The following is a 13,868-nucleotide window of genomic DNA, read 5'->3' as shown; positions in this document are numbered from 1 at the left end:
TAATGGCCCATTCAAAATACTCATTTTTTTTAAATGGGAATGCACTGTATAGTAAATACGAACTGAATCATCTGAGTTTCAGGACAGATGATGTACAAGAAGGTTATTAAAATACAACCTCTATCAATCAGTAGCCCACAGAAGGCGATGCAAAGCAATTCATAATAAAGGACCCCAAACATCCCATCCATGAGCTGTGGTTTGCTTCATTTGTATGTGAAGTTTTCTTTTAAAAAGGTTAAAGAATTTTAACTTACAATGAAGAAATATCCCCCCCCCCCAAAAAAAAAAAAAAAAAAAGCCAAAGCTACAGTTTCCTTCCCTAACTCAACCTAAATATAACTGTCACTGCATTGCTTTCTGGAGTCTACAGACACAGCTATTTAATGAGGGTAAGTGGAAATGGAACTTCAGAAGCCCCATTGTATAGAGTTACTACTGAATTGCTGATCACTGTAACAGTTTAAATAGGACAAATTCAAGTGGAACAATTTAGAGTTTGTGCAGAGGAGGAACTATTTCTGATAGTGAGAAGACAGAAAAATATGAGACAAAAAAAGGAACAGTGAAAGAAACAAACAGCTGAAACCCAATTGTTTTACAAGAAAGTTTATTTCCAAACTGACAGCAAATAATAAAATGAAGTATTGAATAAATAAGTAACTATAACAAAATGTGTAGTTGCTATATAAAGACCACATTTGTAGGCTCTATATATGTGCAATCCTGAATCTGCATCAATTGTACTTTTGCTGTAGTTTGATGGAGATTATAAACAGTTGTCTGGAAGAGATTATTTTCCCCAAGCATGAGCGTGGTAACTCAGCTATCCTGTCCAACATGACAAGAACTATGACTAGCATTAGCAGGCCTACAAACAGCCTAAGTAAAAAGCACTACAAAGACAATTTCCTTTGCCAGAGAATACATTAACAGTGGAGATTGTTGCAGAAAGAGAGGTGAATGGGAGAAGAGCTGAGCAAAATTCTACTGTGCCATACTCTAGTAGCCAAATTCAGCCCAAATTCTCTCAGGCTAATTAAATTGCACCTTTTGAGACTCTGTAGATCTTGCTAAATAAAGACCTGATCCTGTGGACAGATGTAAAAGCATGTACCCCTGCTGTCGACAGTGCCTGACTGATATTCCTAGGAATTTGAGTGGCTTAAAGGTTTTCAGAATAAGTTTGCAAAATTGGCTTTTATTATTTTGTATACTTGCTTTTAAATTAAAAAATAAGTATACCAGCCCAGTGCACTCAGGTTTGTGCTACCAAAAATACTTACCTAGGCCAGCACAGGCTCACTGAAAAACAGCAGCATTTAACTAGGAGTTTTCAAGCTCAAGGGGAAACAGTTGTTCTCTCTTTTGCGGGTAACAGGGGAACCCAAATAATGATGAATGGCAAGAAGTGAAACAATGGCCAATTTGTCTAGCTGTCAGAGGAAACTGCCACAGAAATGGGTACAATGCCTTCTTGTCAGTATTTCCTGCACTTACAAGTTCATCTGAAGTCCACCAAAAACACTTGCATCAAATTGGAACAGTTCTGGCAAAAAAGCTGGATGAAACCCATTGTAGAGCAGCCAGCATAGTCTTGAAACTGGTTTATCTTATATGAAGGTAAACCAAGTGAAAAAGCCAAAGCAGAGGAAAGTCAAGTTGCTTCTATGACGATCTGAAACGCTACAACCGAGTGTTGTTGATGCACCAGTCCTTCTACTCTTTTTAGCATGTAGTCTGTCTGCATGCAGGTAGAGCATTTCTCAAGGATATTATTTACACTTCTGGGTGAATACAAGAGCAAGGGACCGAGGTGGACAACAGAAGGTGGAATTTGGCAGCTAGGACACCTCCTATAAAAGCAGTAGTTCTGGGCCCAAAATACGTAAATTGAAGGGAAGATGTGAAGATACTCAGAAGTTACAATGCACAAGTTAGATTTAAAAAATATAGGTTCTACAAAACAAGTCAGGCACAATTCTTCTATATTTTTCTGCAACTACGAAGGCATACACTCTCAACAGTTTTTAAATTACTCCCTTTCTGCCTACACTTCTGCCTTCAGTTACAAAGAAAATAGCAAAAGAATATGATCGTAAGAGTTGTATTCAGATCTGAAATTTCCTTCAAAACATCCTAAAAGTTGAAGAGCGAATTATTGCCATGACTGAAAACAACAGGTCCAATCAGAATGCCTCTTTCCTGTGCTAAAGTGAACTTAAAATGATAAGAATAAAAGAGAAAACAAGATTTTGTAACTGCAATTAAAAGCCTCAAAATATCTAATGCACATTAAGTAATTATTACTAATTTACCAGTATTGCTAACCTTTTTCTTTTTCATTTTTTTTTCCTCCTTCTTTCAGGGAAGATACAAAACCATAAAAGAAGTACTCTGCCTTTTCCCAAATCTACTTTTATTTATATTATTAATCTCTTATGTGTATCATTTAATGTAATTTCTTTTGCAAGCATTTCTTAGAGATGTAGATAATCAGATAAAAACTTTTTAACAGAGTTTCAAGAAGCTCACCCACCTTCTTGGCATTCAAACTATCCTCACGAACCTATGAACATTCAAAAATCTGCCTTTTCTTCAGCATAGCTGTTTACAAAGCAAGAAGCAGCTAGCCCTGTCTGCCCCACAAACCATTCCTATATTTGCTGATTTTTCAGAGTCATCATAACTTATGTTCGAATTGGAATGAGTTTTACACCAAAGCAAGCACACCCCTGGAGACGTAGCTTTGGGACACTGATTTTTCTCCAGTAGCTTTCTTCACCCCCGTGGTAGTTTCTGTTATGTCAGCAGACCTGCCACGTCAGGAACGCCTTTTCCTTGTCTTGCCTAACATAGATGCTCAGAAACCTCTCAGACAAATGCTACAGAATTAAACAGTAACACAATAGTAAATCAGAAAGTCCCCAGATAAGTACTTAATATACAGCAGCCAGTCAACCTAAAGCCTGGTAAGAAATTTAAACAAAGGAATGGGCAATAAGGATGGGATTTTGACAGTAACACTTAAGACATATTTTGCTGTAGAAAAAATTCCTCATAATAATTTTTGCCCAGTATAATGTTTTATCATTCCTTTTAGTAAAGTGCTACAAATAATCTAAACAGAACAACATTAATACGAAGAGAATCTCATACTGGTTCAGGACCTGAGCAGGATGGATTTAAGGGGGGCACATTTCCATTTGAGAAAAACCATACAGACTAGGTATAAGAAAATGCTTGCTTGTTGATATAAGCTTGTATGTTTATTGGGATAATTAAAGTCTGTTTTGAATATAACCCTCAGTTGAAAAAGTCTGGTATCACATTCCTGACGGGGTTAGGTGTCAGCGATTTACTATTAACGGCGATAGTTTAATTGCATTGTCAGACTTCCCTTTGGCCAAGTGAACTTTGCTAGCAGAGTAACAAAGGAATGTCAAAACTGCTGAAAACACCTAAGCTACATTTTTAAATGCACAAAACATGACAGCAAAAAATGCTGGCTTATTCGTCTAATATACAGTACAATTTACTATCTATGACACGAGAACCAAGATTGGCTTTTGGTCTCTTGTCATATGGGTCCAGACTTCATAAAACTTTTACCAAAGGTGCAAAAAATATTTTTGGGAGATCTGGTGCTCAAATATATACTGCTTTGAAAAAACAGGAGTACCTTATTATCAACAACCAGCTGAAGCAAAGACAAAGCACATGTTCATTTCTATATTTTTCATAACAGAAATGATAAAGACTGAGTTAATATATTTCTGAAGTTTCAACCAATTGTAAAGTAATAGCTGAACAGTACACAAGTTAACCTTCACTTCCAACTTCTAGAATTTGAACACCTTGCTGCTTTAGAAAATCAGCTGCCTGCCCGCCCTACTTGTAATGAAATTTCATCTGTGTTATATTTGAAAATTGCACAGAGCTACGGTCTGCAATCTGATCGAGCTGAACAGCTACAGCGCTTAAATTGCTGGATTCAGAAACAGTCTTCCTCACATTCCTACTCTGTGCCATCTTTTTCTGGTGTCTGAAGTCTGATGAAATAACTTCCTGTCCCTGGGGAAGGCTCCCTGACTGCCTGCTGAGAAGTACACAGCATGCAGGGATTTTTTGGTGTGCAGCACGATTGTCACAGAAGCCAGAACAACCAGGACAGCAAATTACTCCCCACATTTTAATGAAGGTTAGGAACTAGAATGAAGTTCAGGAAAAACTGCCCTCCAAGATCAGACTTCTTGTTTATCAAGACTATGAGCTCTCTCTCTCTGTTGTACGCTGAGCAGAATCACATACAAGTCTTTTTTTCTCCCATACTGTGCCTCAATCTCTCTGGTATCAGCCAGTTGACTGGTTAGTGAGATTACTTATTCCATCATGGATTATGGCTTTTTACAACTTTGTTGTCAGTCTTCAGGATTTACTCTTATAAAAACAGTCTTCCAACTTCAGCCTATTCATGTGTGCTTTGGCATTAACTCTTTTAGGGTAAAAACCATCCTATTGTTATGCACAGTGTGTCTGGCACAAAAGGTCATCAGCCTGGAGCACCCCTAATGATCGCCTCCCTCTTTTTAGCCCACAGTGCTGAAAAACCGCAGGAGCGTTTAAAAAGAAAAAGTTGACTGCGAAGTTTAGAGATGGTTAGCTTTCAATCCCGTAAGGGAGGAGTTTATGTAGGCCTGGAATCCAAATCTGAAGGTTAAAAAATTGTGACTGGGAATGCTGCAAATGTGGGAACCAATTTCTAAAAGGAAGTGATACACCAGGATGCATTACTTCATAGGATCCCTCTTTTACAATTTCCTTCTTCTAATGTGCCAAAGCATTCCCTCAGAAATAATTTTCAAAAAGAGGAGTGAAATCGTTGGGGAAATATAGATTTCTACTCCCAAACACCCAGTCCTTTTTGGCATATTCTTTGTTTCCTCCTCCCCAAATTCCCGTGACCAATATTCCTGTCTAACCCAATTTCAACCTGTGTAATCCTCTGCTACAGACCCTTCCGATACCGACAGGCTGTACCTGCTCACAAGCCAGTTCCTTCCACTCTCATCAGAATGGAAGCAGCGTGGAAAATCACAGAGGTCTCTCCAGTCTGAAAACAAGTCTGTTATACAGACAGGCCTCACAGGGAAGATACATATAATCATCTCTGCTTGTCTTTAAATGCTAAGCCGCATAAATCAATCTGGTTTGTTTATTCAGGAATTAAGTATGTTTTCCTTTATAGGAGTAGGTATGGGGGAAGCATAACCTTTGACTTGGGAGTTTTGCAAGAACAGCTGGTAAGATGCAATAAGAGAAATCACTTAGAAGATACAGCAGCTTTTCCTGACCCAGCTAGTTTTGAATGCCTTGGAGCAAACTAACTAGTATGAAAGGGGAAGTAATACTCACATTTGTACAGTGGTCAGAAAGTGTCCTGGGAAATGAGAAGAACTCAAGTTTTTTCTTTGCTAAATCACTTCCAGCCACCGTTTCCAAAAACTATTAGCAACAAAATTTAAGAAAAAAACTTGAACGTTCATGTCAAATGATACATATTTAATTTCTAAATTGCAAAAACTACGAAACTGATCTAGTTGACAGGTAATTAATTCTCTTTGCATAGTACAGTTTACCTCCATGGGATATCAAAAATTATTTAAAACTTCAGGAAAACTGGCACCTAAGTCAATAAGCAGCCTCAACCCTACATAAACGTTGCAGACAACCTCAATGTTTACAATTTTTACTTTGTAACACCCAGAGAAAGGCCTGCTTTGGCCACATCTTTTCCACAGTATTGTGTTCCTTCACTGCATTTTTCAGTTGGTCATCTGTCTGAAAAAAGTAAAAGGCTGCAACCCATACTGATAAAGTAATTCAAAATAAATTAGCTTCACTGTATTTGAACTTGGCCTTTTTGAGGTCAAATACCTCAAAGTACATAGTTATGATTTTTTTTTAAAGTAAAACGTGTACATCTCACAATATTTAAAAATAATTACTTAATTAACATTTCATCCAGAAGATGTTTAATCCTTTCATCCTTCCCTCGAGAAGGTTAAAGGTAAGGCTTCAGTTTCAGAAGTACTCTTGACACTTATCTAAAGTAAGCACCGAATCTTACAGGAAGCCAAGAAAGTTTAGCTTGCTTAACAAGCTTACTAACAAGACAAGAGTAAAGACTTTTTCGTATATAAAAAAAAAATAGATACATTTTACTGTATGCATTAGACTTACCTACAATGGATTTTTTTCCTTTACAGAATCATAAATGGAGAGAAGCATTGTACTTACATCATCATTAATTAATCCCTTTTTTCTAGTAATTTCTGTCCTGATTTTCAAAAGCACTGATTATCAGCATATCCTAGGTAGTGAGTGGTAGCTGCAGGCACTCAGAACTGTTGAAAACAGACTATTAGTACTTGCATTTACGCCACAAACGCACCATTTGAAAATATTCCTCTTAGTCAACATCAGTTGACTAATTACTTCTTTTTAATATTCTTTTAGTGCTTTAGAATGCTTAAAATAACTAACAACACTAATAAATTAATATACTTTAGTGTATTATGGTAAAAATGAATGTCAAGAACTTAAATTTATGATAAATAAACTTTGGAAAAAATTATACAAGGCCATAAATAAATAATTTAACTTCAGTCTCATTAAAAAGTAAAACAGTACGTCAAACAATATCATCCTACCTAGACAATACAATCTTGTTATATTTTATTGCATAATCAGAGTAACATCTTAAGTAAAATACGTAAAGAAACGAAACCATTAGATTCACTTCCTTTAATATTGAACAACCAAAGTTTCTCCTTTGTACATACTCCAATTTAAAGATAATATAATTAGCACTTCCAGCGTTAACATTCTGTATTTACAATGAATGAAATGGGTTGGATAATCTAAAGAGTATTCAAATCTGTATGAAACAAATCAAAATACGAAAATTTACAGTAGGCTCAAAATCCACGACTTTCCTATTTATGGAAACCAATTGAAGAGGCTTTGTCTTCTTTATTACTTGTAAGGGTTCCTTAAACGATGATTTTGTTATAATATTTTAAACATTTCAAGTCTTCAGCCATGCCTTCATTATTTGTACATGACATTAAAATTAACTCCAATGCTTCTATTTCACTTTTCTCTTGATTGTAGACCAGTCTGAAATCTCATGAAGGATAACAAGGAAATTTACTATATAATCCTAATTCCATATTCCTGAATATACAATGGTTAGAAGTAGGTGATGTCAGTCCATTCCAAGGGTTATGTACACAGAACTTACAAAATGTTCTTTGCTCTTGCATAAAATGTGTACACAGTATCAATGAGCAGGGAACTTCAAAGTTTTTATGGATTGCTGCTGGCATGGACCTTTGTTGATTGAAAATAAAATACCTTTCGCTCTATTGTTCTGGTAGCAGTTTTAGAAGTTAATCATCAATCCCTGGTGTTTCACCCTGTTGTATTCTGGAGGCTATTCTAATGGCTTCTTCCAGAGACTGTTGTTCTCCAAGCTGAAACAGATGCATTTAAACAAATAAATTTTAAATCTTACATGGATCAATTTTTCTTTACAAATTTGTAAGGTGAAACCAAAGATAAAGATACTCATCAATATTTAGCACAAGTAAGCGTGATCAGTACTGTCACACCTCTTCTGGGTAATATATACTAACAGATATCTAATCAGCATGAAAATTAAGATAGTGGCTGACAGCAGGTTAAACTGAATTTGTATGTATCTACCGAATTAATTTTCTTCAAAGGCTGCTGCATGGTAAACTCATTTCATGATACACAAAGGAGATGATTTACCTTGGCAGACACAACAAAGCTAAGATAAGGCTTTCAAAAATCATGTTGGCCATTGAAATACATTTTAACAGTGGTAAACCAAACAAACACCTTCAGTTTTCTTAACTTTTATGCAGAAAATAAGATCTTTGGAACAACAGCATATAATACATACATACATTATATATGTATATATTATATAAATATACAGCATTCGTGATGACACTGCTTAATTCCACAGTAGTTTAGAGATGAAATTATTATATTGTAGTTGTAACAAACAAGGCAGACAATGTATCTGTGGCACTGTCAAAAGCAACACCAGCCAACCCAGAGTAAAGACAACCAGACATCATCTTCAGAAAGAGTCCACAGAGTTTTATACTTTGTAAACCGTGCAGGTACACCCTGTGACTCCAACTCTGAAGACAACCCCAACTTAACAAAAACGTGAACCTGGCCATTATCCATCCTCTACCATAAGATAGAAAGATGCGTAAGAGTATGAAAAGTAGGAACAAATTACTTAACCAATGGATAGAGCTGGATGGTCAGTACTAAATATCACGTAAAACTTGGTTTTACAGTCACTGGATATCACATTGTGGAGCCACTCAAATCAAGAGCTGCTCTGTTACCAACTCCTTAGGACTTGAATCTAGCTATTGGCCTTATCAATATTTAGGAACCATGTAAATTAATTTATTAGTAAGGAAATACAAAAGACACCTCAAGAACTGAAGAACGCTCAATACTTTAATTTTTAACACTTCCTCTACCATTTATATTGTATATCTTAAGTTTCATTAACATAAAGATCTTTAACTTCACTAAAGACTTCAATGCTTGTAATAGAAGATGGGCATTTTCCTCCTCATTTAAAGGACTCTCTGATGAGGATGCAAGTTTCTCTTTTTTTTTTTCTTTTTACTTTTTTCTTCCTTTTTTTGGTGTGTGTGTTTGTGTGTGTAATTTTGACAATTACTAAGATGTGCCTTCTTTTGCATGTAATTTTGAGTAGTACAAACAAGTCAACAAAACAGGAATTCAGAATTATGAGCTTTTTACCTTTCATTGCTTGTCAATCAACATCTGATTTGCTATGTTAAATTTAACAAGGGGCAAGATAACAATCTGTCATTTCAGCTTGACAATACGAACACTGTTCCCTTCAGTTTATGCTCTTAGAAAGTCGCATGCATACATACACTCAGACCATGGCATTAAACACGAGACTCAAACACTCCCAAGTTTTGATTTCTTGTTACTTTCAGCAAATATGAATAATCTGAAGGAACCAGACTTAAGTTGCTGTTACTTCCACATGCAAAGTATATTTTATCCTCCAAAATGAACTTTGTGTGTCCATCTTCTGCATTTCCCTTTCTATTTGAAGCTATTTCCAAGAACTTCCTTTTTTTTTTTTTTTTAAACAGACATATATTAAAATATACCACTTAATTCTTTTTTATTTAGAAGCTCTTTTGAGCACTTCCTCTTTGCACAGCCAAACTGCCACTCAATATGATGATGATTTGATGTATTTTTGAGAGCTAAAGGCCATCATACAAACTGCACTCAGGAAAACTGAGTATCTTCAACTCCCTTGGAATACATAGGCAGTAAAAATTGTATTAAAATTATCCTCCACACACTATTTTGAGACATCAGGTTCCTGGGATTTTCTATGTTCTCTACAACAAAGCATTTCTGTAGTGATACTAGCTCAATAGGATCAAGCCCACAGAGAGTTGTGTCCCAATTCCTTGGTAAATTTAAATATGGTAGCTTTCTTACATTCTCATCGTACTTCTTATTTATGCAAATAATAAAGCAGAGAACAAAGATGGCTCTGAGGTGCACTAAAAGTATTAGGCACTTTGCAGGATTGATCCTAACATGTAAACCAAAATTTAAACTACTTTAACTCCTTTTCTTTTACTTTGGGTTTAAAATTGAATTGTGTCCTTGGAGAAGCAATTTCTCTAAGATCACTCAGTTATTTACTTGAACCCTGACTCTAATGTCACTTTAAGAAACATTTTTTTAAAATTACAAGAGCTTGTATTTACCTACCATTGTGTCTTATGTAATAAAAGTAGTATATACACTTACTCAGATTGTTTGAGTAAGGTAGCAAGTACACTGATAGTTCCTTTGCCCTAGGAGTTTCTCTCAAGCTTACTTGTGGATAAACTATAAAATACTTGTCTATGTTTTGTTTTCAGTTACTTTCTAACTAAAACATTTGATTTGTGCTTGGTTTTCACTTTTTTTTTCTTTTTTTTTTTAATTAGCCAATTTAAATTAAACTTCTTCTTCATACCTAGAAATTACTTTTACTACAGTGTACGGACAGTATGAGGAAATACTTTCAGAGACTGCTGTTTATACTGGTCCGACACACAAACAAATGGAGACTATCTCCAAAGATTTCTGATTATTACTTTTCCTACAGAACTATTCATACTTGTTTGTTGTTAGCATTTCAGCGTACTAATAAGAAATTCAGTAGTTTTATCTGTACAGGGGAGTTCACAGCCATTTAACTTTGGTAACATGTCATTCTTCATCAGCTTAACATGCAATGCTGAAGGATGAATGAAAACGCTCTTCCACTGAAGATCCATGACTCCAAATTACTATGTACATCTTTCTCCTGCAAAAGATTCGCTTGGCGGTAAATTTAGCTCTCCCTGAATCTACCCTTTTCCAAAGCTCTACAAGCAGATTTGAAAAAAAGGGCACTTACTATTCCTCTTGATAATCCTATATATTGTTTTAAATAGGATGAGGTCATATGGTTACTGACTGTTTTTTTCCTGGAAGCCAAGCTAATTCTAATCCTTTTGTTATAATATCAGGAGCTTCTAGCTTCAGAAGTAAAAAACACTCCAAAAAACATTTATCGTCTTACCTGTACTGCAATTTGTGTTCCATTGGATGTAGCCAACAACGTAACAGGTCTAGTTTCTGTAGTCACTAGATGGTGCCCATGTTGCTGATGTCCCATTTCTGATGAGGCACTATGAAATGCTGCTAAGTCTTGAGCCACAATAGCCACCTTCAGGACCAAAGAAAGAATCAACTGGATGATTTCAGACTACCATTATTCAACTCATGCAACAGTTTTCTTCAAATTTGAAGTTAATTCAAAGCTATGACTATTTATGAACATAATTTTATCCTGCAAAACAGATCATTTCTTAAGAAAGGTTACCATCACTGTGTTTCTGAAAATTATGTTAGCTCTCAAAACACAAATATCCTCAGAACTGCAAAGAATTCAGTAACTGTACCTGTGCAGAAAAATAAATGTTCTTTTTCACACGGTACATTTTTAAAACATTGGAATGCATTTTAACCTGAATATTAAAAACTGTATGACTGTATTTCTCCTAGAAACATTAGCTACTGTATTTATATATTAAAAGCAAAACTGAAAATACATACAAGTATTTCCTCTCTGACAAATAAATTACAATCCCATGGCATGAAGCGATAAAGTTACAGTTCCTACTGGATTCAATTTTTAGCTTTGCCACTCATTTACTGTGCGACTCTGGGGAGATGCTTAGTATTTCTGTGTCTTATTTTACATATACATACATGAATTATCAGGTTGGTACCTCAAATTTTTTTCTTGGGGACAAAGTATTGTTTCTAAAACATTCAGCAATATTTTGTTGTACAGCACTGGAATAGAGCACATCATAGTCTTCTGATGGGAATGATACGACCAGGTGTTGAAAACTTCTTTCATTAGATAAATCTATGTGAATGACAGAATTTTGATGGCTTATGTGCCTATTGTATATTATCTCATAAAGGAACACTACACATGTACACAGGAAAATACTTTACCTGCTGTCCTTCAGTGCCTTCTGCAGTAACCATTGCTACAGAATGTGTTCCCGCAGAAGAGATGACAGCATCATGGGCAGGGACTGTGATAGTGGTGCCATCTTGTGTTACCATAGTGATAGTATTCCCTATGGCCTGCATATCTGCCTGAGAGATGTTGACCTGAAACACAAAGCATATCCTGAAGTAAAAAAAGTTTAACCGATGCTCAAGTCATACTTGAGTTTTAGCTTTTAGCATCGTAACACGTTTTCAGGTAAATGTTTCTAAGATTTGAAAAAAACAACGTGATATGCATTTTAAGTGTAACAGTGTAACGTCAAACAAATTCCTGCTCGTTGCTTCAGCAGAAATACTACTGCAAGTTCAGTTTCCTAATTTGAAAGTCTTAATAATTCAGAATGAAAAGGCAACTTGTTCATAGTAACACTGGAAAAAACACCTTAAATCCTGTTCACAAGTAACATACTGGTCACAAGATCTAGTAGCTGTTATTCAACTTCCTGACAGGGATGCTCATGCATTTCCTGAGAATTAGTGTCACTCCTTGGACAAGTCCCAGTCTGGGATGAAAAGCCCTCACTACATACATCTTACAGGTGGAGATGTAACATCCCATGGTCTTTCAAACACACTTGTCTGTTTACAGAAATAAAACGAGCTCAGTAGTAAGAAAAACGATGCATACTTCCCACCAATATGAATTCCCAACAATACGAATTACTTCCCAACAATACAAATTACTGATGTCTCCTGTATAAATGTAATAGGGCATCAGATAACTGATTTGATGTCTGATTTAGAAGGCAATAAAAACATCCCAGAACTGAAGTCAAGCTGAATGATTAATAAAAGCGAGAACTCCATTTTAAGGCCTGAAGGCCTTTAGTCAGAGGGTAAAAATGCCAGTTACTTAGTATTGCTGCAGCATTCAGGGCTGACAATATAACAGACACCTTTAATTTTTCATCTCCAAGTCTAATTTAGAAAATATTTTTCACATGCTACTGGCATATCAGATACCTTCTCAGCAGAAACATAATTTTCCCTGTATGCCTTCAACATATTAATAGAGCTAAACTAAAGAATTGTGTTGAAATCCCCTCTTAGTGAAATTTCATACCAACACCTTAAAAAAATAAAGCTATGCACAGGAATTTTCAAGTGGAGATAGCATCAAAACATTCCTTTTTCTGATCCTCTCTTGTTTACGTTAGAAACAGTAAGAATTTAACACTACCAAACGGCTCATAAAACAGACAGCTGGACTAAAACGACTATTTTTCCTAAAAAGTGTGCGCAGGCAAGACAACAGTGAAGATGATCATCAAATATTAATAGAAAAGTCAGGGAATTCTGTGAATCCAGAAACTAGGCTGTAGATGTAACAGTTGTTGTAATAGCCTGTGCCGACATTGTGAGCACAATGGAATTTGAGTTGTTAACAGTGACAAAGATAACAAGGATAGTAAAAAAAATTTTGAATTGTATTGATACAGTTTCAGGTATCAGAATATGTGGTGTAATTTATGTATTCCAGAGGAAGCTCAACCTTAAAGATACTACATGAGCTCCAAAGAAATTTATTTCCATAAGAAATCCATGTACATACTTATTAAGGATCCTAACTGATTTGAGAAAGTGCATGGAGCGTACACAACCACCAACCTTAATTCTCAACATATTTTTGTCATTTCTTTAGCACACAGGTTACTTACATGTTGGGTTCCATCCTGGGAAATTAGTGCTACTTGTTGACCTAAACCTGACTGAGTAACTGTAGCAACCTGTGCAGAAATTACATCTTCTCCCTCCACACCTGTCACATAGGCTATCTGTGAGCCTTTGAGAACATCTTCACCTTGACCTATTTGACACAAAGAAAGCAAGAGGGTAGTTTACATACTCTGAAGACTGGCAGGAAAATATAAATGACAACAGTTAAACGCCAGCCTGGTTTGAAGGCTTTTAAATACTTCAGTAGAAAAATGCTAGTGGAAAGATGAGAAAAACAAAAGAAGGAAAAACAACAAACGCAAGTCATAAAGTCTCAAATTAATTGTTTTTAGAAGCCGGGGTACAGTCTTCTATCAATAAGTTACAACACATCTAAATGTGTATTTTCATCACGTGTAGTATTTATATAGTTCATAAGCAAACATTAAAAAGGTGACAACTCTAATTCA

At 35.6% G+C, this 13,868-nt stretch overlaps 1 protein-coding gene across 2 annotated transcripts in view; it reads right to left on the bottom strand.

Annotated features, from left to right (window-relative positions):
- Positions 1-5,547: 5,547 nt before the first annotated feature.
- Positions 5,548-13,868, bottom strand: part of ZNF143 (zinc finger protein 143) — a 37,218-nt gene continuing 28,897 nt past the window's right edge. For both annotated transcript variants that reach the window (XM_027461359.3, XM_005014890.6), the window contains exons 13-16: positions 13,401-13,549; positions 11,683-11,844; positions 10,736-10,882; positions 5,548-7,538 (exon numbers count right to left, since the gene is read on the bottom strand). In XM_027461359.3, the coding sequence (XP_027317160.1) occupies positions 7,455-7,538; positions 10,736-10,882; positions 11,683-11,844; positions 13,401-13,549 (542 nt within the window). In that variant the 3' untranslated portion in view covers positions 5,548-7,454. The remainder of the gene's footprint in view (positions 7,539-10,735; positions 10,883-11,682; positions 11,845-13,400; positions 13,550-13,868) is intronic.

Source organism: Anas platyrhynchos, chromosome 5 (genome assembly GCF_047663525.1).
Source record: "Anas platyrhynchos isolate ZD024472 breed Pekin duck chromosome 5, IASCAAS_PekinDuck_T2T, whole genome shotgun sequence".
Taxonomy (NCBI): domain Eukaryota; kingdom Metazoa; phylum Chordata; class Aves; order Anseriformes; family Anatidae; genus Anas; species Anas platyrhynchos.
This window is presented reverse-complemented; position numbering and strand designations above follow the sequence as displayed.